Source organism: Ambystoma mexicanum, chromosome 4p (assembly GCF_040938575.1).
Source record: "Ambystoma mexicanum isolate Mex_15411 chromosome 4p, UKY_AmexF1_1, whole genome shotgun sequence".
NCBI classification, from domain to species: Eukaryota; Metazoa; Chordata; class Amphibia; order Caudata; family Ambystomatidae; genus Ambystoma; species Ambystoma mexicanum.
Genome location: NC_090927.1, coordinates 101,239,703 through 101,265,691, shown reverse-complemented (window position 1 = coordinate 101,265,691; position 25,989 = coordinate 101,239,703). Strand labels below are relative to the sequence as shown.

Genomic DNA, 25,989 nt, shown 5'->3' with positions numbered 1-25,989 from the left:
AAAGCCAACCAAACTGGAATAACAGGTTTCCTCACAGAGGCCTGTTCCCTTCACCAGGAAATGACACCTAAATGATAATTATAGAGTGTGGGAAGGACTGGTCCGCTGTGGCGAAGGAAACAATGGACATCCTCCAGCTAAAGGAAATGCGAAGTGTGAAGAAGCCTGTGCCCATTGAGAAACAGGGAGGATATGCTCCTGGGTCCCAGGAAGAGACCATAGGGGTGGAACAAGGACAAAAGACACATTTTAAAAAGACTGATAACTTACTATGTAAAATTGTAAAAAATCTAGAAATAACAGCATTGTTAATGTCATTTCTGGATGCACAGGTGAAAAGGCGCAAGAACTCTGTGGCATGTTCTGGGAAGAAACGGCGGAAAATGTAATATTACACAAAATGTATTTCTGATAGAAGTATGAAACTTTATACACGTGTGCCCATGTTCAATGCGCACATTTGTAGAAATTTGCTCCCAAATTGGACATTGTGTTTCGGATGAAAAGGGCAACATTCTGTGAAAAGCAGACACAAGATCCCACAGCGACGGGGCTTGGAGGAGTATCTGCTACACAAAATATGTAATCTGTACATATGATTGTTATAGATGTTGCACATGTGGAAATACGTATGGTACCAAAAATAGATTTTGTGTTCAAGAGGCTAGGGGTGGACTCTAGGCCTCATAAACCCACACCATAAAGATGGCACACTGTTTTTCTCCTCTTATCAAGGAAGAGGAGAGACCCTGACCAATCCCTGTCAGAGGGGCAAGCTTAGGATAAACCAGCACACATACCCCCTTAATCATAAGCATAAATAGAGACAGCAGAGGGCAGAAAAAGACAGACAGATTCACCCACTATCCGAATGCTGGTGGAGCACCTTGCTGCAGAACTATCCATCTTATTTGTTCCAGACTCCAGAAACTTGGCAAAGCAGAACCCATTGCATAGCTGAATCACTTTCAGCTAGGCCTCAAATTTCAGAACCAGAACCCCACAGACCTAAGGGGAGCATCAAAAGACAGCCGGGCTGTGCTGTACTGCTTGCCTGCTGAAATAATTATCAGAACCAAAAGATCCAATCTGGTCCAGTGCCGTGCTGTGACCAGAACCATTGCAGATCCGATCCAGTCCTGTGCCGTGCCGTGCTGTGCTGTGAACAGACGCAGTCCGAATCCGAGGTGCCCAGCTGTCTGTCCTGACCAGAATCCCTGACCAGAATCAGATTCCCTTCCCTGACCAGAAATCTTGACGGACCAGAATCCTGCCGGTTCTGTGTAAAAACATATCTAGTGAGTATCTATAGGTAGAACTGTGTCACTAGCATATGTACTGTCCATAGTAAATCCCTATCTTAAACCCAATCTATCTTGTCTTTAGAACCCGATATTGTTAGGAGTATTTTTGAATTGTCAGAACTTTTCCTACGATCAGTCTCTCTTATTTGTATTCTAAAATCATAAGTCATTAGTGTTGTGAGTAAAATAAAGTGAATCCCAGAAAGACATTGAGTATCCACAACGTGAAGGGTTCTCTGGCCAGGAACTGTGGAGATTCATGTGTGGCATTCTCTTTTTCTATAGTCATAATCTAGTGTAAGAAATCCCATTTGTCTTTTAAAAGTGCATTCTGTTTTCCCATTTTTGCACCTGTCTCGAAAAACGACCTCCACTAAAACGTCCATAACTTCCTCAGTTTGTGTGCTAGAAAAGAAATTTCAACTTCTGCTTGTTGCTAACATCCACAGCTTTAATTCACATCTAATATCCTTATAGTTCTCCCGTGATCGCGATTATCGCGCACTGAAAGGTTTGCTGCGAATTTCGTTTTAGGGAAATTCTGACACGTGTAAAACAGCTTTTGATTGCTTCTGACCTTAATTTTAAGATTTCACATTGTTTCTTAGTATCAAATCATTGCTCGTGTTTGTGTACAACTATCCAAAGCGGCTCCCATAAGAATTTAAACAATTTCAGCAATTTAAACCATATTTAGTGTTTTTACCCAATCCATTCTCAAGATAACTTTTAAACCCTTCTGACAGCTTGCCAATCAATTCTGTTTTTCTCTTGTGTTGCTGGGGGAAATTGGGATTGATATTTTGTTTGAATTCTGCCATTCCGGAAACCTGTTCTCTCCTCCTATCTCTTTACATTGCCTGTTGGGGGGTTGAGGGGTGTGCAGGGGGAAATAGTAACCACACTGCTATTTTTTCTGAACACACACACAAAAGTTTTATTTCTGTGCTGAATAGTTTTGCTCACTATTACTCCTTGTGTATTATAGAGATGATTTAGTATTACATCACCCCATTGGTGATTATTGTGTACCCATTAAAACATAGTGTGATTGAATTGTGAATACATCGATAAATATGTTAACTTTGCAAACCAGCCTGATTCCTGGTTCAGTGTGAACGGGGGGGGGGGGGGAGGTTCCAGGAGAGGGGCGTGATATGAGTGGTACATCGTTCAGAATAAAAGAATAGACACAAATAAATAAGGATTTCAGTTGTGCATTACACGCTAGGCGTTGACTTAGGTGTGTGCCGGATTGGAATCACTTACACACCAGCGTGACCTAATGATAGGCACCAACAGGCAGGTACAGTCGAGTTCTTCGGTGAGGAGTGTGAGGGATGTGTAGCCAGGGAGAAAAAGTATAACTGTCTAGTAATAACCTCACTAGTGTATTTTGGTGTGTTCTGCTTATATAGGGAGCTCCACCGCGGCGTATCATTACGTTCTTGACCATCTCGTTAATCCTTTACTTTTCCCCCCATGAGTGGTCGTTAATATGTAGGAGCCAGGAGTATTTGGCAGAACCTCTGCCTAACACGACAGGTTAGTTCTTCAAAGCCTTCATCGGAGAAAACTTAAAAAGTGTCTCTAGCAGAGGTATTTGACTATTCATTACTTATAATTCCTTCCATTAGACTCCCAATAACAGACTACCTTGCAGCTGTCAACCTCTATCCAGCTGTGCATCTGTTTTTTCTTCAGCCCTCATGGATTTTCCATGTCCCTAGTAAGTCATGGATAATGCCTTTGGTGGTCCCGTCACTACCTAGTAATAATACTTTTAATTCTCAGTGCTTATTCCTTCTGACCCTTTTTCTTTTGACCCTGACATTTTGAAAGCCTCAGCCAGACTTACCCTGCTTCAATGTAGTGATTGATGGCTGCATCCAGCTGCTTCTGCTGTACCAGGTAATCTCCCCAGGACTCTTCCAACTTCACAACTTCAGCTGGGAAAGCCACACGAGCGAGCTCGACGGCTGTGAATAGATCAGAGAAGAAATCAGTGAGCATAATGCTGGGCCCATAGTCCGGAATCACCAGGACAAGCCAAGTGCAGCACACACATCAATAGAGAGAATCATGAAGCTCACTCTCCATGTGGTACTCCCAGCGTGTTAGAATATCAGTACCCAGCAGCAGACATTCTATTTACATACAGGAATAAATGCAGACATTACAAGTTGTTAAGATGGATTTTCATAAGCAAGCATGTGGGCGCATGCTGAGAGGCCATGCTAGTCTGGTGAACAGAGAAAGACATTAATGTCTCGTCAAACTATCTGTGTAGTGTGACTGAACAGCAGAGGTTACCACGTAGGAAGTGAAAGATTGTAAAGGGTTCAGCTAAACACACACAGAGTGCTTTATTAATGACACAAGTTAGGCAGAATGTATAAAAACACATTTATTTAGGCTTCAGCCAAACTCCTAGAAATTAAAACCACAGGTATGTATTGCACTAATACATTCACTATACATTAAAAACACATTCACTTTCATTTTCGGGTGCTCAGCTAAGAGCGCCAGCACTTCACTTTATTTTATTTATTTATTGTGCTTGGCTCAATCGAACCTTTCACAGATAACAAGAAAAAGGGAAAACAAGAAGAAAAAAAACTTTGACAAATACAGTAAGCATACAATCAAATCATGAACACAGCACATGCTATAACACCAAGGTATAATGAAAGCTAAAAAATAAGAAACGTCTAAAATGCAAACAATCTATAAGAAAAGAAACGGATTTAGTCATCAAACATTATACCCACTTATAAAAAGAAAAAACACCATACAAACTGAATCTTCTAACAATTTAAAAACAGATTAAAAAAATCTCATGAGGATCTATTTTCCCTGGACATTTTCTGCCTGACCCCAATTTTTCATAAGTATTGAGCAAGGTTAACCTTATTCTTAAAAAGTATTTCCTCCATTTACTATCAAGGAACAATGACATACTTTGCAACAACACTCCCAGCTTTCCACTCTAGATTCAAGTAGAGTTGGTGTGCATGCGTTTTACATATCTCAATAGTACGAGTCCAGTCAACTTCTCTGAGCCATTTTCTCAGCTTCCGGGGACATTCTTTTAAAACGAGTTCACTTACATCTAATTCTATCAATAACATCTTACAGGACTCCTCCCATGCTCTTAATTTAGACTCCTTTTTTCTTTCCGGAATTAGACGTAGATGCCCCAACAAGGACTGTTTCACTGCCATTAAAATGTTCTAATAAAACATTTTTAAAAACTTTCCACAAGACCTGGGGCAACATAGACGAAAGCCCAAGTTCAAAACAAACTAAAGCATGAGGGGCGCCAAGGGGCAAGTCTAAAACCCGTTTCCAGAAAACACCCTCCAAACTAGCCCAGTTGATGTCCTTCCATGTCAACATGGTATCCGCCACATACGTAATTATCGGCATAACTTTCATCCAATAAAATTGCAATAAGGGAAGAGCCGGAAATTGCCAATTTTTGCTTGCGAAATCAAGGATTTCAATGTTTTCCTCCGTTGTAAATAATGAAGTGTCGGTCTGTTTCATAAATATTAAAACCCAAATATACAAAATCAGAAACCATACCAAGCACTTCATCGAAAAGTACCCATTTAAAACTCGTTATCTTTTTCTTTTTCAATGGCCTTAAAATCATCACCTTTGATTCCAAGATGGCCGCCGGCGCAGGGAGACACGTTTGAGTCTCGCTCCTGCTGGGCCGCACTGAAGCACTTCATCGAGCACCAAATCTGAGAAAATTTGCTCTTAAAATTCCAGCCGATTATCTCCAGAGGCCGCCGGCGTAGTAGAAAAGGGAATTCGCCCCTGTGGAGAGAACGGAGGCAATGCCGCAGCAACGGGCACCCCTCCCCCTCAGAGGATCGCAGCCAGACCCACGCAGTAAGCAAAGCGACAGAGGGCGGAGGAAGAGTCTGAGACGGGGACCCCAAAAGCAAGTGGATGCGGATCAGCACTTGCGTGAAGCAGCAAATATACCATCGGGCCTGTGGGGACCCAGCAGCCTCTACGGTGCCCAGCTGAGAGGGCCGGGAGGCCGCGCGGGCACATCAGGTGATTGCACGGCAGAAGCAGGGAAGGGGCGCCCCTCCCCCTCTGAGGAAAGCACAGAACTGCGCCGCAGGGCGAAGCGACTGTGGGCGGAGGAGAACCCAAAGGCGGGGACCCCAGCAACGTGGTGCTCGCCACCAGAAAGGAGCAACACAACACTTCGGGGCTACGGAGATCCCGCTCCGGCGCCGCTGACTGGGCCAGAAGCGCTGCGGAGCACTGCGGGCGGAGGCGGCAGTGCATCGCGCACAGATCCCGTGAGACACCAGCGACAGGCGCCGATGGAGCCACAGGTGAGCGGCTCCCCCCCGTCCCCTCTCCCCCCGCAAAGACGACAGAGGGGAATCTAATCAGGGTGGGAGACACCCCCCACCCTTACAGGTAATCGCATAAGGCCTCGAGCCACAACTGGGGAGAGACTCCCCCCCCATTCCAATCACCAAAGCCACACGCAGAGGGGGGGGCAGGGTGGATAAGAGTGGAGGAGCCAGACAGAAAGTCTTTACCCCGAGACCCACTACCATCAGATTGGAATTTCACGCCTGGGTGGCCTAGGGGGCAGGAGAGAATATACCCCCTCCACAGTGGCACAAGGTTACAAGGCCTGCCTCCCTACAGGTCCATCCCATCATATCAGGAGGAGGACTGCAGAGGCACTACCTCGAGGGGACAACCCTATCGAACCCACAATCGGCAAAACAAGACTCGAACTTGCTTCAAATGTGGTCGTCAGATACCCTGGTAAACACCAGGGGAAGGACACTGGAAGACCCCACAGCTGACGCCATCCCCCCAACTCGTGCAACCTTGCCCCGTCAAGGGATGACATACACGCCTGGTTCGTGGAGCTGCAGGACAAATTCATGAAAACGGTGCAGGTCCAATTCACCACAATAAGGAACGACATGAAGCAGGTAGTCCAACAACTGAAGCTAGACGTAGTTTAATTGGAAGAAAGGACTGACACCCTCGAGAGAATAGTACAAAACGCAGAAGATGAAGCTCGACAGAACAGCGAAACACAGGAACACCTGGTGCGTTTAACCCACAACTTAGAGATCCAATGTGAGGTCGCAGATCTAATATCCGCATTAAGTATATGCCCGAGACCGTTTTGGATAAGGATTTTAAGAATGCGGTTCAGGAAGTGTTTAGAGACATAATTGAAGCGCAAGAAGCGGACATCATTGGGATCGACAGAGTGGGCCCAAAAAGAACAGGCGCCCACGGGAGATGTGCTGGTAGCCCTCTCTTCGTACCCGCAGAAAGAACAAATCTTAAGGAGAGCAAGGCAGGTAGACCACATAAGGATGAACGGGGCGGAAATTCAGTTATACCAGGACCTGGCATCAGTGACGTTACTAAAGAGGAGAGAGGTGGCCCCCACTGGTAAGGGAGCTAGTGACGAAAGAAATAAGGTAAACATTGACATTTCCATTCAGACTGCTGTTTGAGTGGGAAGGCAAGCAAAGAAGAGTAACAACCTGTGAAGAAGGGCTCCAAATAATGGACCTGCAGGTAGAGGAGGCAGTAAGCAGGGGCACCAAGGCAAAGGGGGAACAGCCTAAGAGGCCGAGAGGATGGGAAGAGGTTCGGCAAAAAAGGAAACAAATTGGAAGGGGAAGCACCAACCTCACAACAGTGGAGTAGAGGAGAAACTCAGGCAAGAGGAACTGTAGCGGACAGTCTACAACTAAAGGAGCCTGGAGAGGTAAACACTGAAGGATACTCGGAGATCGCAATACCCAGCGGCCCGGCTGGGGACCAGGAACGGACACACAGTAAGATCTGAAGAAGATGCAGGGTTTAGGACTCCCCGCAAAGTTTAACCCGAGTTCACAGAGGGCAGGGAGCGGTAGGTGCAACGCCCTAGCATCCTTAGGTACCTGGGCCATCTTTGGGACCAAAGTTGGTTTATTGTTGTTAGTTGGGGGGGCTGGGGAGTTCAGCGGGGAGGGTGGTGTGGGGTACTCCGGAAGATAGTCGGGATCTTATGGCAGCCAATCTGGGTTAGACGAAATGGAGAAGCTCAGAATATTATCATTCAATGTAAGGGGCCTGAACTCTCCTGTGAAGAGGAAAAAAGTAGAGAATATGCTCAGGAGGGAGAAGGCGGACATCCTGCTGCTCCAAGAAACACACATAAGAGCCCAGGATAGAAGGAAGGTATGTCTCAGAGGGTACAATGTATGGGTGCAATCAAATGCTACAGAAAAAAGAGCGGGGGTACTGATAGCAATAAAAGGGGGAGTTGACGCAACACTCTTAGACAAGCAGACAGACATGGAAGGGAGGTTCGCGTTTGCCAACGTTTTGCTAGATGGTATCCGGCTCACTCTGGCAGCGATATACGCACCGAACACGGGCCAAGATGGCTTCCTGTGGGACACGATGGGGAAACTGGAGGGGTTTGCGAAGGGAGAGGTAATATTGGGGGGAGATTTGAATATGGCCTGGCACCCACGATTGGACAGGAGTGCGGGGGGACTCCAAAGCCAGGGTGCTCCGTCCAAGCATCTCAAGCAAAGGATAGATCAGATGGCACTGTGCGATGCATGGATGGAACTGAAGGGTCAAAACAGTGGCTTTACATACTGCTCACATATGCACAACACAATGTCGAGAATAGATTATTTCTGGGTGTCGGTGTGTCAGGTTTCCTTCTCTTATTCAAGTTTCCTTTTTATTATCTATCCTTTTCAGATTAGCTTTGTGTGGGTGGGAAGTTTTCCATTATAGTTGGTTAGGCCTTAACTTGTTGATTCAGAATCCTGGTTCTGACCCAAGGCAAGATGGAGCCTCACAGTGACAACTCTGATTGGCTAAAAGACAATGCTGAACAACAATGAACATTCTAAACTGTCACTCTGTGCCTTTCATCATCAAAACCCCATCTGAGAGGACGTGTTCAGTGGCTGCTCCTGCTTTAGTATTAGGCCTGGTGGATTTTATCCTTCAGATCTCAGCAGTTGAGCGGCTACTTTCTTGGGGGTTTCAGGAGAAGTCTTCAGCTGGCAGGAATTCGTTTTTGAAGATAGGAAAAGCAGGAAATCTTTGTGAATTCGCTCAGGAGATAAGTGACTTTATTTTTACTGTAAATCTGTTAATCTTAATAACATTCTCCTTGAAAATTCGTTAAAAGTAGTGTTTCTACTAAAACTATTGAACTACCGGAGTGCGCTTGTGTTTCCAGTGCGGTGTTCCTTAGCGCGAGATTTTGACTGTCGCGTGCGAATTCAAGTGAGCGCGTGCTTTCTAGCGTGTGTATTCCGAGCGCGAGTAGAGGTTGGTCTCGTGCAATTTTAAACGCGTGTGTGTTTTATTGCGCGGGTGATCCTTTGCGCGAGAAACTATACGCTGCGTGAGAACTACAAAGCGCGTGTGAAATACAAAGCGCGTGTGTAATACAAAGCGCATGTGATTTTTAGCGCAGGTGTACAAAGCGTGTGTGAAATACAAAGCACGTGTGATTTTTAGCACGGGTGTACAAAGCGCGTGTGAAATACAAAGCGCGTGTGATTTTTAGCGCGGGTGTACAAAGCGCGAGAAGCTGTTTGTCGCGTGCTATGTGAGTGCGCGTGTGTTTTTTCCATCGCTAGTGATTTTGCGCGTGAGAATCACTTCGTCGCGTTTGAACTCAATTGCGCGGGTGTTTTTATTTCGCGTGTCTCGCAGGAGAACATTATTGCGCGTGTGGACTATTGCGAGTGTGGATTATTGCGCGTGTGGCTTTTTAGCGCGTGTGGATTATTTTGATCGCGCGTCTTCATCCGTTTGCGCGTGTTCTTCAACCAGGAAGATTTCTATGTGAAGTTCATCGATATTTAAATGGAAATAACCTGCGTGTGCATTTAGCACGTGTTTCCTCTTTCTTCAAGGATTCAAAGACTCAAGATAATTATAAATAGTTTGAAAAGTTTTGAAATGACAAGAAAGAACATTTTAAAGACAATCTAATTGAACTACCAGTGCATGTTGGAAAAAAGACAAAGAACTAAGACTTCCTGTTTTGCCTAATGTAAGAAGTAGCTGGGAATTTCTAGTATCGCAAGTAAGAGAGATTTTCAGCTTCTTATCCGCTTCTCTAAGAAATTTCAAGAGAAGAACCAGGTAGGATTCTCAATTATTAGTTAAGGATTAATGTCTTCCCATTCATAAGGTTAAGTAAGTGAATTAAGGAAGTGTATATGTTATTCTTTATCCTCTGCAGGTTCAGCACTGATTAGCCTTGACGCAGTCTGCCTGGTGTTGTTTTGTTGTCCCATTCCCCCTTTCCCTTTGGGGGTGTAGTTTACAGAGCTGTATTGAAAACTAGTTCTGGGAAATACATCTCAGGGGGATTGTCGGGGGTTCAGCAGCTTCCGCGGATACAGGACCTCTCAGCTTGACAGAATGAAAGGCCAATAATTTAGTCCGCCCGAGCTGTTATGAACCCCGACGAATCCATGGAGATGTTAGGATCTTTGATTAGGGAGTTACGTGAGGAGTTGAAAATTTCTCGGGAAGAAAATGCCTTACTTAGTCAAAAGGTAGATGACTTAAGTGTTAAAGCTACACAAATTCAACAGAGGGGAGAAAGGAGAGAGGATGAGGTTTCAGGGGGCGCAGGTTCTCCACCTGAGTTAGAAAGAGAAGATCAGTTACCACACATACAACGGGCGCCTTCAGTGGCAGAAGGGGTAAGGAGTATAATTATGCCAGTTCCTTTGGCGCCCCCAGAACGTTATCATGGGGATTCCAAGAGATTTAGGGTGTTCTTAACACAATGTGAATTACATTTTATGAGTAGACCAGAATTATTTCCATCGGATGCTTCTAAGATAGCATTTATGTTGCCATATCTTTCTGGGGAGGCATCTGCTTGGGCTGGGTTGTTGGTGAGTCAAAAAAGTGCGGTTTTAGAAAATTATACCAGTTTTTTAGAGATATTCCGAAAAATGTTTGATAGAAGACAGTTATCTCTGGAAGTAGATGGTGAACTTTTAGAATTAAAACAAGGTAATAGAGACTTGATTGCTTATATAACACAATTTAAGTCCCTTGTGTTAGAAAGCAAGTGGCCCGAAGTTAAACAGGCCTCGTTGTTTTATCGGGGCCTTAGAGATGAGTTAAAGGATGCTTTGTCTGGAGTAGTTGAACGCCCTCCTACTTGTGAAGGTCTGATTGATTTGGTTATTCAATTGGACTTCCGTTTGAGTGAAAGGAAGGCAGAGAGACGTCATGGTCAGAGTGATGTAAAGTCTATACTTAGAGTAGATAGACCTAAAATAGAGAGTAAACCCAAAGGGAATAATTCATCTTCAAGAATCAGAGGCCCGTTAGCAGTGGAAGAAAAGACTAGGAGGAGAGATAATAATCTGTGTTTATACTGTGGAAGAGGTGGGCACTTTTTAGGAAACTGTCCTTACACTCCCAAGAAGACTTCTTCCTCAGCAGTCAAGGTACAACAGATCGCTAATACGGTGCAGACAGCGGTTCCTCATATAACCATAAATGTATCCTTATTTTTTGATTTGGAGTGTAAGGGAAATGGTCCTGTAATGATTGACTCGGGTGCGACTGGGAATTTCATGGATTGGGGTCTGGCCAAATCGTTGGGAATTCCAATTATTCTGAAGGAGGTTGTAGAGCAGGCTAGGGCTGTTGATGGTACATGTTTATCTTCTGGTCCTATTACTCATAGAACTGGTTCTTTAACTTTGGAGTTATCAGGAGGTCACAAAGAGATAATTTTGTTTGAGTTAATTGATGCCCCTTTGTTGAAGATTATCTTGGGCATGCCTTGGCTTACTCTCCATAATCCCCTAATTGATTGGAGTGCTAGGACAATTGACATGCAATCCGATTTTTGTAAAGAGAATTGCTTTTCAGGAAGTCTCTTAGAGGAAGAGGTAAAACAAAGTAATTCCGTGTCTAGTTTTCTGGCTGAGACTGGAATTGGAGGTCATGATGTGGGAGCTGTAGTGGGTCAACTTCCCCAGTGTTACAAAGATTTCTGGGACGTATTTGATGAGAAAGTGGCAGGAGAATTACCACCCCATAGATCCTTTGATTGTAAAATTGAACTGGAGCCAGGAACAATTTTGCCTAGTAGTAGGGTATATGCTCTTACGGAGAAAGAGAATGATTATTTAAAAGAATATTTGTCAGAAAATTTGGCCAAAGGATTTATTTGTCATTCTAAGTCACCTGCGGCCTCTCCTTTATTTTTTGTACCAAAACCGGATGGCTCGCTTAGAACTTGCATAGATTATCGAGCAGTTAACAAAGTCACTATTAAGAACCAGTATCCTCTTCCTCTCATCTCAGAAATGCTTAATCAAATACAAGGAGCAAATATTTTCTCAAAATTAGATCTGAGAGGAGCTTACCATCTTGTACGTGTGCAGGAAGGGGACGAATGGAAGACAGCATTTAAGACCAGATTTGGGCTGTTTGAATATCAAGTTATGCCATTCGGTCTATGTAATGCTCCAGCGGCTTTCCAATTTTTCATTGATGAGGTTTTTAGAGAATACTTGGATATTTTTGTTGTCGTTTATATCGATGATATTTTGATTTTCTCTTCTGACCTAGATCAACATCAGAAACATGTGCGCTTGGTGTTACAAAAGTTGCGAGAAAATCATTTGTTTGCCAAATTGGAAAAAAGTCAATTCCATACCGATTCTTTGGAGTTTTTAGGTTTTATAATTTCACCTAAGGGTTTAGAAATGAATCCTAAAAAAGTGCAAGCCGTTCTTGAATGGCCCCCTCCTACTAAGGTTAAGGAAATACAAAGTTTCTTAGGATTTGCCAATTTTTATAGGAGATTTATAGAAGGTTTTTCTCGGCTGGTTGCTCCTGTAACGAGGCTTTTGAAAAAAGGAGTGAAATTTGACTGGGACCTTGAAGCAGAAAAGGCTTTTCAAGAGTTAAAACAAAGATTTACTTCTAGTCCAATTCTAATTCATCCAGATCTTTCTAAACCTTTTTTTTTGGAGGCGGACGCTTCAAATTTAGCGTTGGGGGCGGTGCTTTCTCAAAGGAATGAAACTACTGGTCAAATACATCCAGTTGCATTCTTTTCTAGAAAGTTTTCTGCTGCTGAAGTGAACTACACAATTGCTGATCGGGAACTGTTAGCAATAAAGTCCGCTTTTGAAGAATGGAGACATTTTCTTAAAGGAGCAAGACATACAGTAACGGTCCTTACTGATCATCGAAATGTATTGTTTTTAAAATCTGCAAGAACTTTGTCTCCACGACAACTTTGTTGGTCTTTGTTCTTTGCAGATTATGATTTCATTGTGACTTTTAAACCCGGAAGTCAAAACAAAAAAAGCTGATGCGTTATCTCGCCAATTTCCTGGAAGTGAAGACAAAGAGATTATAGAACCAGAACCTATAATTGCTCCAGAACGTTTTTTGTTAGCTGGAGCCATTAAAGAAATTGATTTTTTGAATGAAGTTCGTCAAAATATGTCCTTGCAGAAAATGGAGGAGTGGGTGAGACTGGATCCAGCTAGAAAGTTGAAAGACAATCTTCCTTTTTTTGATAACAAGCTTTATGTACCTACTGATGAGTTGAGAGAAAAGGTTTTGAGAAATTGTCATGAATCCATTTTAGCAGGACATCCTGGGTTCAGAAAAACACGAACTGGTTCGAAGGAATTTTTGGTGGGAAAAAATTCGCCAAGACACCTTGAATTTTGTTAAAACTTGTGTAGTCTGTGCACAAGCGAAAAGTCAAGTTGGGAAGCCGCATGGTTTATTGGAGCCGTTACCTGTTCCTCCTCGTCCTTGGCACACAATTTCTATGGATTTCATAGTTGATCTCCCTCAAGATAAGGGTTGTACTACCATTCTTGTTGTGGTCGATCTTCTTACTAAAGAAGCACATTTTTTACCAATAGAGGGAGAGGTTACCGCGGAAAAACTGGCTCATAGTTTTTTGCAAGGTGTAGTTAGACTACATGGACTCCCATGTCAAGTTATCTCTGACAGGGGATCTCAATTTATTTCAGAATTCTGGAGGGCCTTCTGTAAGAAACTTGGAGTGGAAGTTAGTTTGACTTCTGGGTATCATCCGGAAAGTAATGGACAAGTGGAGAGAGTAAATCAAGAATTGGAGAAGTTTTTAAGGTGTTATTTACAAGCTAGAGAGGAATGGGTGGATTTGGTGTGGTTGGCAGAATTCTCTTACAACAATTGTGGAAAAGATGCTACTTCTATGTCCCCTTTCTTGTTGGGTCGTGGGTTTCATCCTCGTTTTCTGAGTTTTGTGGTGTTGGAGGAAGATTCAGGGAATCCTAGAGTGGAAGATCGTTTGTTGATAATGAAAAATAACTTGGATAGAGCAAAAAAGGTTCTGGGAGAAAATAAGTTGAAATATAAGAGATATGCCGATTTGAGAAGAAAAACTGGACCTGAATATAAGGTGGGAGACTTAGTTTGGCTTTCTACCCGATACCTGAAAATTAAGGGGAAGAATAAGTTCAGTCCAAGATTTGTGGGTCCTTTTGAGGTAGAGAAAATCATCAACCCTGTGGCAGTACGATTGAAATTACCCAAGCAGTTGAAGGTACATCCTACTTTTCATGTTAGTCTTTTAAAACCAGTTTGTTCAGGAACTAGATTCAGAACGCCACCTTCCCCTGTGATTTTGGAGGATTCATCTGAGGAATTTGTGGTTAAACAAATTTTGGATTCTAGGAAAGTGAGGGGAAGGTTGCAGTATTTGATTGATTGGGAGGGATATGGACCGGAGGAACGATCTCGGGAAGATTCAGTTGATGTACATGCCCCCCGTTTAGTGGCTAAGTTTCATGCAAAAAACCCACACAAGATAGGCCCAGAGACTGGGCATTAGGAGGGGGGTACTGTCAGGTTTCCTTCTCTTATTCAAGTTTCCTTTTTATTATTTATCCTTTTCAGATTAGCTTTGTGTGGGTGGGAAGTTTTCCATTATAGTTGGTTAGGCCTTAACTTGTTGATTCAGAATCCTGGTTCTGACCCAAGGCAAGATGGAGCCTCACAGTGACAACTCTGATTGGCTAAAAGACAATGCTGAACAACAATGAACATTCTAAACTGTCACTCTGTGCCTTTCATCATCAAAACCCCATCTGAGAGGACGTGTTCAGTGGCTGCTCCTGCTTTAGTATTAGGCCTGGTGGATTTTATCCTTCAGATCTCAGCAGTTGAGCGGCTACTTTCTTGGGGGTTTCAGGAGAAGTCTTCAGCTGGCAGGAATTTGTTTTTGAAGATAGGAAAAGCAGGAAATCTTTGTGAATTCGCTCAGGAGATAAGTGACTTTATTTTTACTGTAAATCTGTTCATCTTAATAACATTCTCCTTGAAAATTCGTTAAAAGTAGTGTTTCTACTAAAACTATTGAACTACCGGAGTGCGCTTGTGTTTCCAGTGCGGTGTTCCTTAGCGCGAGATTTTGACTGTCGCGTGCGAATTCAAGTGAGCGCGTGCTTTCTAGCGTGTGTATTCCGAGCGCGAGTAGAGGTTGGTCTCGTGCAATTTTAAACGCGCGTGTGTTTTATTGCGCGAGTGATCCTTTGCGCGAGAAACTATACGCTGCGTGAGAACTACAAAGCGCGTGTGAAATACAAAGCGCGTGTGTAATACAAAGCGTGTGTGATTTTTAGCGCAGGTGTACAAAGCGCGTGTGAAATACAAAGCACGTGTGATTTTTAGCGCGGGTGTACAAAGCGCGTGTGAAATACAAAGCGCGTGTGATTTTTAGCGCGGGTGTACAAAGCGCGAGAAGCTGTTCGTCGCGTGCTATGTGAGTGCGCGTGTGTTTTTTCCATCGCTAGTGATTTTGCGCGTGAGAATCACTTCGTCGCGTTTGAACTCAATTGCGTGGGTGTTTTTATTTCGCGTGTCTCGCAGGAGAACATTATTGCGCGTGTGGACTATTGCGAGTGTGGATTATTGCGCGTGTGGCTTTTTAGCGCGTGTGGATTATTTTGATCGCGCGTCTTCATCCGTTTGCGCGTGTTCTTCAACCAGGAAGATTTCTATGTGAAGTTCATGGATATTTAAATGGAAATAACCTGCGTGTGCATTTAGCACGTGTTTCCTCTTTCTTCAAGGATTCAAAGACTCAAGATAATTATAAATAGTTTGAAAAGTTTTGAAATGACAAGAAAGAACATTTTAAAGACAATCTAATTGAACTACCAGTGCATGTTGGAAAAAAGACAAACAAAGAACTAAGACTTCCTGTTTTGCCTAATGTAAGAAGTAGCTGGGAATTTCTAGTATCGCAAGTAAGAGAGATTTTCAGCTTCTTATCCGCTTCTCTAAGAAATTTCAAGAGAAGAACCAGGCAGGATTCTCAATTATTAGTTAAGGATTAATGTCTTCCCATTCATAAGGTTAAGTAAGTGAATTAAGGAAGTGTATATGTTATTCTTTATCCTCTGCAGGTTCAGCACTGATTAGCCTTGACGCAGTCTGCCTGGTGTTGTTTTGTTGTCCCATTCCCCCTTTCCCTTTGGGGGTGTAGTTTACAGAGCTGTATTGAAAACTAGTTCTGGGAAATACATCTCAGGGGGATTGTCGGGGGTTCAGCAGCTTCCGCGGATACAGGACCTCTCAGCTTGACACGGTGGGAATGATGGGCAAAGTTCAAGGAATGGAAATAGGCCCCATTGCACTGTCGGATCATGCCCCGCTAGGGTTGGATATACAGACCCCAGGGAAGGCGGGAGGTCTCTGGCGGTGGAGGTTACCATAAGATCTTCTCTTAGACCCGGTGACGGGAGATGCAATAAGGGACAAAATAGTAGAATATTTTTTAAAAAACGATATAGGGGACGTCCCAGTGGGAACACTATGGGAGGCTTTCAAGGCAGTGATCCGGGGACATATGATAGCTCTGAAAGCCACCAAGGACAAGCAGGGGCACGGCTGGAAAAGAGAACTTGAAAAGAAAGTTACGGACATTCGAGAGAAACTATTGACTCACCCCACCAGAAGCCTCAAGAAGGCGTTGAGACATGCGCAAGGGCAACTGGAAATGCTGCGCAATAAAAAGGCAGAGAAATCCCTCCTCTACCTCAAGCAAAGATACTATATCAAAGCCAACAAGGCAGACAGATACCTAGCGAGACAACTCTGCGCAAAACAAAAATCAATGACCATTTTAAACATAGAAAATGCACAAGGAGAGACACTAACACGCACCAAGGATATAGGGGAGGCATTTCATGCATTCTATCAAAAGTTATACGCGACAGAGCGCCAGGATGAGGGCAACCAAGACAGGTTCCTACAAACTCTCCCCATTCCAAAAATATCTGAGGAAGACAAATTTGCATTGGAAGCCGGGATTAGTGAAGAAGAAGTGAAGAGAGCTCTAGCAGGACTCCCATATCACAAGGCACCCGGCCCAGATGGCTTCACGGCCCCCTCCTATAAAAAAAATATGTGGACATTCTCACCCCAATTCTAACAAGACTATCAAACACCTTCAAGGAAAGTGGAAACGTAACCCCGTCCATGAATGAGGCAAAGGTCCTGGTGTTCCATGAATCACGTAAAGACCCCTCCCTCCCTGGCTCATACCGTCCCATAGCCTTGATAAATTTGGACTTGCCACCAGGTTATCCCCGCTGCTGCCCACCTTAATAAACCCTGATCAATCAGGCTTCATTCCGGGCAGGCAAACGCATGACAATCTGAGAAGACTAATACACTTGATAGAAAAAATTGCCATCACACTGTCAGGTCCCTGGGTAACAGAAGGCATTAGATTAGATTATATTGGTTTGGTTAGATTGATTTCATAAAAGATATTTCCTTAATCTAATCACCATTATCCAGCCAACTACTTCTGTCCCAGCTCAAGATGGTGGAGAACTTCCTGATCAGCAGTGATTGGATAATGACTACTTTGATGCAGTTTGAAACCTGGAGAAAGGTTCTAAACTGCCTTTCATTCAAGATCTACATGAGAGTGGTCACAGCGAACTAGAGCTCCTGAGAAAAAACTAAAGAAACTATCTAAAGAACATTATTTTCTAAGAAGATAATTCTATGAAGTGCCAGAGACAATATTACAGATAAATGACAGAGAAAAGTAATTGAAAAAACTGTAAAGTTTAAAAGGAACTGCATGTACAGATTTAGTTGAAGATATCTGTTTTGAGTTTTAAAAAGAAGTTGCAAATTGCTGTTACGCTTCGAGTTCAAGGTTGGATGGTTTAACATGTTTATAGACTTTGATATTTAATGTGCGCACAAACTGTAAAAGTGTTTATTTAATGTTGAGTCGGCTTGCTCGCGTTATTTTTAAGCATTGCAGTGCTAGATTAAAATTGCTGCCTTCACGCTCCTATTAAATATGCATTGGTGTTGACAGTAACGTTCGTGAATGCGTGTCCGTGCCGCGAGTTGAACGCTAAAGGAAAGTACCTAAAAGCGTCATGCGACGTGTCCAGGAAGTGCCAACGGTCGTTGCGTAATTCATCTTTTCATCCTGTGGAAAGATTAGTTGTAAGAGAAGACGTTGTGGTACAACCTTGATCTAAAGGTAATTCTACAGTATAATCTAGAGAGACAGTGTGCCATGGACGAGGAGGAATGGGTAAAGGGTTCAGCAATCCCACTGGTTTCTGATTCACTGACTTCACTTGTGCACAGGTTTGACACGTTCTAACATAATTTAAAGTGTCTTTACGCATTCCTTCCCACCAATACTCTCTGCGTAATAACTCCAAGGTTTTCCTAAAACCTGCATGTCCAGCCAAAACAGAATCATGACACTGTCGAAAAGCTTCTTCCTGAATCTTTTCTACAGGCAAATACAACCTAGTATCCACAAAAGGTAAACCATCTTTAATCACTCGTGCTGGATCCTTTCTTGCCCACTCACCCATTTGCTCTTCAGTCATTTCCTTGATCACTTGTTCACCCAAACTCTCAACTTTTTGTATTTCTGCAATCACAAAATTATTATCTTGGAACAATGGTACTGGAGACAAAGAATCTTCTTTAGAACTTCCAGGATTACATCTGGATAAAGCCCGGGCTTAAAGGTAATCACAAAGTGAAAATCTGTGAAGAACAGAGACCATCTTAATTGACGCAGCGTTTATGTTTTAGCTGAACGCAAGAAAGTTAAATTCCAATGATCTGTAAGAACAGTAACTTTATGGCGAGCTCCAAGCAAATAATGTCTGCATTCTCCAAATGCTGCTTTTATTGCCAAAGGTTCTCTGCCAGAAATGGTGTAATTTCTTTTGCCACTTTTTAGAATAGAAAGCAACAGGGTGTAATTGTCCAGTACTAGGATGTCTTTGCGAAAGCACTGCTCCTAGGGCCAAATCTGAAGCACCTGCTTCAACAAAAAATGGTTGTTCTACATCGGGATGCAAGAATATTGGCCCTGTGGTAAACTTATCCTTCAAAAACCGGAATGCTTCCGCTGCTTCTTTCTCCCAAAGGAATTTTACACCTTTCTTTAACAATCGAGTCCAAGGTGACACCACTGACGAAAAGTCTTGAATGAACCGCAGGTAAAAATTGGCAAAACCAATAAAAAACTGTCTATCTTTCACACAAGTGGGTGTTGGCCAATCTAGAATTGCCTTAATCTTACTGGAATCCATCTCCAATCCAGCTGGTGAAATTACAAAACCCAAAACTTCCACTCTGGTCGCGTGAAATTGACTCTTTTCTAACTTGGCGAATAGGTGATTCTCTCGCAACTTCAACAATACTTTTCGCACATGTTCCTGATGTTGATCCTCTTTCTGAGAAAGAATAACAATATCATCAATGTAGACAACTACAAAAACATCAAGATATTCCTGCAAGACTTCATTGATAAAATATTGGAATGCTGCAGGTGCATTGCAAAGTCCAAACGGCATCACTTGATACTCGAACAAACCAAAGCGAGTTTGAAACGCTGTTTTCCACTCATCACCTTCTCTGATCCTTACTAGGTGATAAGCACCACGAAGATCTAACTTAGTGAATACCTTAGCCCCTTGCATGGTATCTAACGTGACTGAGATCAATGGAAGCGGATAACGATTCTTTATTGTGATCTTATTGAGTGCCCTATAGTCAATGCAAGTTCTCAAACTCTTATCCTTCTTGGGCACAAAAAATAATGGCGATTCCGCTGGTGATTGAGAATGACGAATAAATCCTTTCTCAAGATTTTCTTGTAAATAAGTCTTCAAATGTTCATTCTCTCTCTCAGTTACTGCATAGATTCTGCCACAAGGAATTGGAGCCCCATCTTCCAAATCAATTTTGCAATCATAAGGGCGATGCAGTGGTAATTCATTTGCCTCACACTCACTAAACACATCCTCAAACTCACGATAACATTCCGGCAAAATTCCTACCACAGCCCCAATAAACTGTTCTTCTGTTACCCCGTTAGCCAAATATTCTCCCAGACTCTCCTTTCTTCTGACATCACACTCTTCCAAATCAGCAACACAATGTTCAGAGCAATACTCAGATCTAAATTCCACTGTTCTTTTAGCCCAATCAATATGAGGATTATGCAAAGTCAACCAAGGCATGCCTAAAATAATTTGCAATTGAGGAGCATCAATTAACTCAAAAATGATTTTTTCCCTATGTTCTTCAGCAACCTTCAACCCAATAACTTCTGTAGTTTCTGTTATGAGTCCTGAGCTGAGCTGAGTTCCATCCACTGCTCTAACCTGTACTGGAATATCTTTAGTCACTACTGGCACTCCCAAACGGATGGCTAAATTCTTATCCATAAAATTGCCTGTTGCCCCTGAATCTAAAACACAAGTACCCCCACATTTCAAACCTCCCTTCCTAAATAAGGATACATTTATAGTAATGTGTGGGACCGATGCCTGAATTGTGTTTGCCACCATCTGACCTCTTCCAGAAGATGTGAAATTTCTTTGAGGGGTTCTAGAACAATTTCCAACGAAGTGACCACTGTCTCCGCAATAGAGAAAAAGTTTTCCTTTCCGTCTCTTTTCTTTTTCTTCTTTTGTTAATGGTGGTCTAAACTGTCTTTCCCTTCCAGACACCTTAACATCTCTTTGAACAAAATCTATCTTTGCCCTCTCACTGCGAACCCAAGGTCTACCCTCACTACCTGACCTCCTACGCTCTAAACGTCTCTCACTTAATCGAGCATCTAATTTTAACACAAGAGTAATTAACTCCTCACAAGAAGCTGGTCTTTCTACAATTGTCATCAAGGCATATTTTAATTCATCACCCAATCCTCTATACAAGAGTGAAGATCTCTTCTCTTTAGGCCAAGCACATTCTAACACTAATGCTCTAAACTGTGAAATATAAATTGATAAGTCCTTGTTACCTTGTTTCAATTCAAGTAACTCTGTGTCAACACTCTGAGTTAAAGTACGTCTATCAAACATTTTTTTTAACTCAGCTTTAAATAACTCCCAACTCTCCAATTCTCTGACTCCACTTCCAACCAAAGGAACTGACCAGGCAGCCACCTCACCAGTCAAATATGAAATTAAAAAAGCCACTTTAGCTCTTTCATTGGGAAATGACTCTCGTCTACACATAAAATGCAATTCACATTGCATGAGAAATTATTTAAACTTTTGTTGATCCCCTGCGAAAAGCTCTGGTGGAACCAATGGAGTTGTCACCACAGTAATCACTGGAACTCCCCCTTCACGCTTTTCCTCCCCTCTAACTCTTCCTATAGTTACACTCTCCACTTCTGGATATAACACTGGTGGCTTCCTTTCTGGATTCCAACCTGAAACACCTGGTTTATCTGTCTCTACTCCTCCCTTGTTCACCAAAACAACTCCTTTAATCTATCACTTAACTCTGTAGTCTCTTTCCTTGACTTTGACATTTCTTCCTTCAAATCTGAAAGCATCCTAGCTAATGAGCCTAACAACACCTCTACTTCAGGCTCCATATCTGCTTAGGCAGGTTTATTAACGTGGGCCTTTCATTCTATCAGGTCCCAGCAATGGTCTCCTGCAGGAGCAGATGAGTAGCCCACCCAGTCCCTCAAACCAGTATAACCAACAATCAGTTTAACAATTATTGGATTGACCAGAATAGGGGAAAGGGGGAAATTGGAGGAAATAAAAAATGGTCAGGATAACACTGGAGTCCTTAACTGCTTAACACCTCAGAACTCTGGATACCTGCAATGATATAACAACAAATAACTGTGTTAAACTTAACTAACTTTTTCCAACTAAAGAAATATATATATATATATATATATTCTCCCAAAAACCGTTAATTACCTGACCGTCTCTGTTAATTTACTGAGAGACTCTTGAAAGATTTATCTTCATAAATAACTGAACTTTTCTCAAATGAATGTCTTTTAATTTCAAAATCTCTTCTTCATTTACTGGATTTCATTGAAGTGCTTACTTGCATATATTTAATTTAAACATGTATTTAATGTTGAAACTTTGAATTCTTTCTTTTGTTTTGCAGTTTTTGACTAAAGTACTCTCTAAGTCTTCTTGTAAACTCATTAACTTGAAATTAAAATGCTGCATCCAGTTGATTAACTTGATAAATGAAGTCTCACACTATCTGCGTGTATGCGCTGTCTCAGAATAGCGCTATCAAAATGATGACTGATAACGGAAACTGCTTACTTTCTTAGCTGCATTGCCACAATATCGTGTTTCATATGATTGTAGATCACTGTGTGCTTCTATACTGTTGAAAGAGCACGACTTACTTGAGTTTTATATTCACGCACACTCGATCGATAATACTACAATTACAGCTGACAGAGCGCGACTTGCTTGAATTTGATACTACGCGCACACGCGATCGATTTTATATTCAATTCATTACAAAATGCCTGCCAGAATCTTGACACAAATTGAGAACCCCTGTCAGAAATTACTTGTGTAGGAAGTCCATGTAATCTTACTACATTTTGTAAAAACGCTTGCGCTAAATTAGTAGCTGTAGCTGAACCCTTAATTGGAATAAAATGACTAGCCTTAGAAAGTACATCTACTACGACTAGAATTATCGATCGAGTGTGTACAAATATAAAACTCAAGTAAGTCGCGCTCTTTCAACAGTATAGAAGCACACAATCATATGAAGCACGATATTGTGGCAATGCAGCTAAGAAAGTAAGCAGTTTCCGTTATCAGGTGGAATGGTCTATACTATTTAAAACACTAGAGCACACGGGATTTGGAGACCACTACATAAACATGGTCAAAGCCAACTACAACTCCCCATCAATAAGAATAGCGATAAATGGGGAAGTCACAGACAGGGTAATGATTACCAGGGGAACCAAACAGGGATGCTCGCTATCCCCCCTCCTATATGCTATCTTTCTGGAGCCGCTACTAATTAGAATCAGGCAATCTACCCAGGTAAGGGGGATCGAGATGGCAGGCAGGCAGCACAAGGTAATAGCTTATGCAGATGATATGCTGTTGGCCCTAGAAGACCCGGGGAGTACCTTACCACATGCCTTAAAAGAGCTTGAGGCATTTGGGGAGATCTCTGGCCTAAAAATGAACAGGAAAAAATCAGAGATACTGCACTTAGCAGGGGAAAGAGAGGCACTGGAACGGGAGGTGGGATCATTAGATCTAAAAATTGCTGAGGAGGGTATCAAGTATCTGGGTATAACGCTAACACATAAGGTGGTCCTGCTATACAAGGGAAATTATCCCCGCTCCTTGCTCGAGTGAAGAAGGATTTGGAACGATGGTGTCCGCTAATGATATCATGCTGGGGTAGAATTCAATCGGTGAAAATGAACACACTCCCCCGGTTGTTGTACTACTTCCACGCCCTCCCGATAACAGTCCCAAGTTCATTCTATAAGGCACTGTCAAGGGAAGTCTTGTCCTTTATCTGGAACAGGAAGCCCCCAAGGGTCGCCAGAACCATCCTCATGGCACATATCAGAGCGGGGGGAATGTCACTCCCACACTTCAGAAAATATTATCAAGCAGCGCAATTGTGGGTGCTGAAAGAATGGCTCAGGGAAGATCAACAAATGATCTGGGTAACCCAAGACAGGGTGGTCGCCAGAACTCTGCTGGAAGACGTCCTATGGAAACTTAAACAACATAGACACCCAAATCTCAGCATCAGTGAAGTCATGAAAACCACACTGGATGCCTGGGACGAACAAACACTAAAGGGCATCATGACCACAGTGATCGTCCCTTTTACGCCCATCTTTAGGAACCCTCAATTCCCACCGGGACTAGAACATGGGACCTTCGAGAAATCGGAAGCTGCTGGGTGCAAAAAAATAGGGGAAATGTTCCAAGACAAAGAAATAAGATCATTTATAGAATGTAAAAACTTGTGGAACTTGACAGAGGTGGACAGGTATAAATATGAGCAGCTCAGACATTGGGTAGAAACACCAGAGGTCACTCAGGCGGCCACAAGGGTTTTAACTCCATTTGAAAAGTACCTCCTAACCAACTCTGGAGCCAGGAAACTAGTCTCCTCTCTCTATAACTTTATCAACACACAAGATGAAGAAATAAAATAGGCATACATGAAAAGATGGGAAAGAACGCTAGGGGAGGAGATTCCAAAACAGCAGTGGTGGGAGCTGTGGGCTGGCATCCCAAAACTAACTCGAGCAGTAGAAACCAGGGAAATGTGGTTAAAAATAGTAACCCAATGGTAGTACACACCGGAGAGGCTCAACAATATGTACCCGGAAACGTCCGACCGCTGCTGGAGGGGGTGCTTAGAAGCAGGTACGTGAAGCACATATGGTGGGATTTTCAAGGGGTCAAAGGATTCTGGTCGGAAGTGAAAACGGAAATGAAAAAGATGTTCCCAGAGGTGGACCAGCTGGGGGAGAAAGTGTGGTTATGCGGAATGAAAGATCAGCAGGCCAAGAACTTTAATAAGGCACAATGGAGGAGTTTTATGGAACTGGTCATCGCGGCGTGGGCAACAATCGCCCAAAACTGGAAAAAGCAACACCCACCTCTATTATACACATGGCTGCAGAACGTCTGGTCACAAATGACCATGGAAAAGATTACACACCACTTACAGGGCTTGAACGAATCCTTCACGAAGGAATGAGGGGGGTTTTGGAATATCTACAATCAGGCTATATGGAACAATGGTGCCCGCACAATATCAAAATAACAGACATATACACCTCATAGACATTCCTGAGAACTATTGGAACAAGGAACATGTCTTCCAGGAGGCAGAGGGGGGACTCAAGGGATGTTACTTTGCTAAAGTGCACTATGTTTATATGTGAAAAACAAAGAAAATATGTTTTAAGAAATAAATAAATCATCACATTTGACTTGACATTAATTTCCAATTTGTTAGATGTAGTGTATTGTAAAAGAGCAGTGATCTGGAACGATGAGGTCAAGAAACGAAGAATTCCAAGAATTCCCTAGCGTTTCTCAAGTGCGTTTCTCAAGAGCAGCGGAAAAAAGCAACTGAGGTTACAGGGGGTAGTTATACAGTATATATACGACACCTGACGTCACATCCCTTACAGCAGAAATACCTGCATAACCACGGGAATGACCGTACTCAGCCCAGAAGGACCGAAAGCTGTAATAGCATGGGAAATTCTACTGTGGGGTAGGCTGGGAGGGCGATGAGGAATACGTGGGAGGAACATCCAGTCGAAAGAACGTTACCAGGGGTAAGTAACTTGCTCTTCGAATGGATTGTGTCCTCCCACGTATTCCTCATCTTTGATAGACTCCCAAAGCAGTATTTGATTTGGTGGAGGGAGTAGAATTTGATTTTAATTGTTTTCATGAACAGAGTGCAGGACTGCTTTACCAAAGCTACTATCCTGACCGAGGGAAGATTCCAGGCAGTAATGCTTTGTGAACGTGTGGATAGTAGACCACGTTGCCGCTTCACAAATATTTTTTTATCTGTACACCCCTTTGCAGGGCTGTAGAGGTAGCCATGTCCCTGGAGGAATGGGCCCTTCAACCTTCCGGAGGATCCTTCCCTGCTAACCTGTAATATTCTGAAATGGCCAGAAAGATCTATCTGATAAGGTCTGCTTAGAGACAGCCTGACCCAGTTTGTGGCCCTTATAACCAATGAAAAGCTGATCATCAATACAGAGTTTTGACATTCTAGATATATAAAAGCTTAAAGATCTACATGGGTCCAACCTATTTGCAGGGTAATTCATAGAATTTCGCACAAAAGTGGCGCACGCCGCTGGCGCACAGTGTGCGCGTGCGAATGTCTGCGCCAGCCGCGTGCGCTAAAATCGATTTCATGGATTTTAGCCTCCAAAACCAGTCGTGGCGCAGAGTGGCGCAGCGACCCTGCATCAGCGCCAGTTATGCCCCCAAGAACGCCCTCGCACAAGGAAAACCCATCAAAATCCCCAATCCAGAGCAAAGGGCTGCGTTAACCCTGGACCAGTTTACAGGGCTGCCAAACAGCAAAGCCAAGTGGGGAACGTGTATTACTGGGGTTCGCGTGAAGTTTCACACGCAAAAGGGCCTGTGAGAGTGGGGTACGTGTATAACTGGGGTTCGCGGGAAGTTTCACACGCGATTGGAGCAGGGTACGTGTATTACGGGGTTCGCGGGAAGTTTCACACGCGAAAGGGCCTGTGCGAGTGGGGTAC

The 25,989-nt window shown here is 43.0% G+C and overlaps 1 protein-coding gene across 2 annotated transcripts in view; it reads right to left on the bottom strand.

The window, feature by feature from the left end:
- Positions 1-25,989, bottom strand: part of IFT172 (intraflagellar transport 172) — a 1,218,930-nt gene that overhangs the window by 565,280 nt on the left and 627,661 nt on the right. For both annotated transcript variants that reach the window (XM_069605452.1, XM_069605451.1), the window contains exon 24: positions 3,163-3,283. In XM_069605452.1, the coding sequence (XP_069461553.1) occupies positions 3,163-3,283 (121 nt within the window). The remainder of the gene's footprint in view (positions 1-3,162; positions 3,284-25,989) is intronic.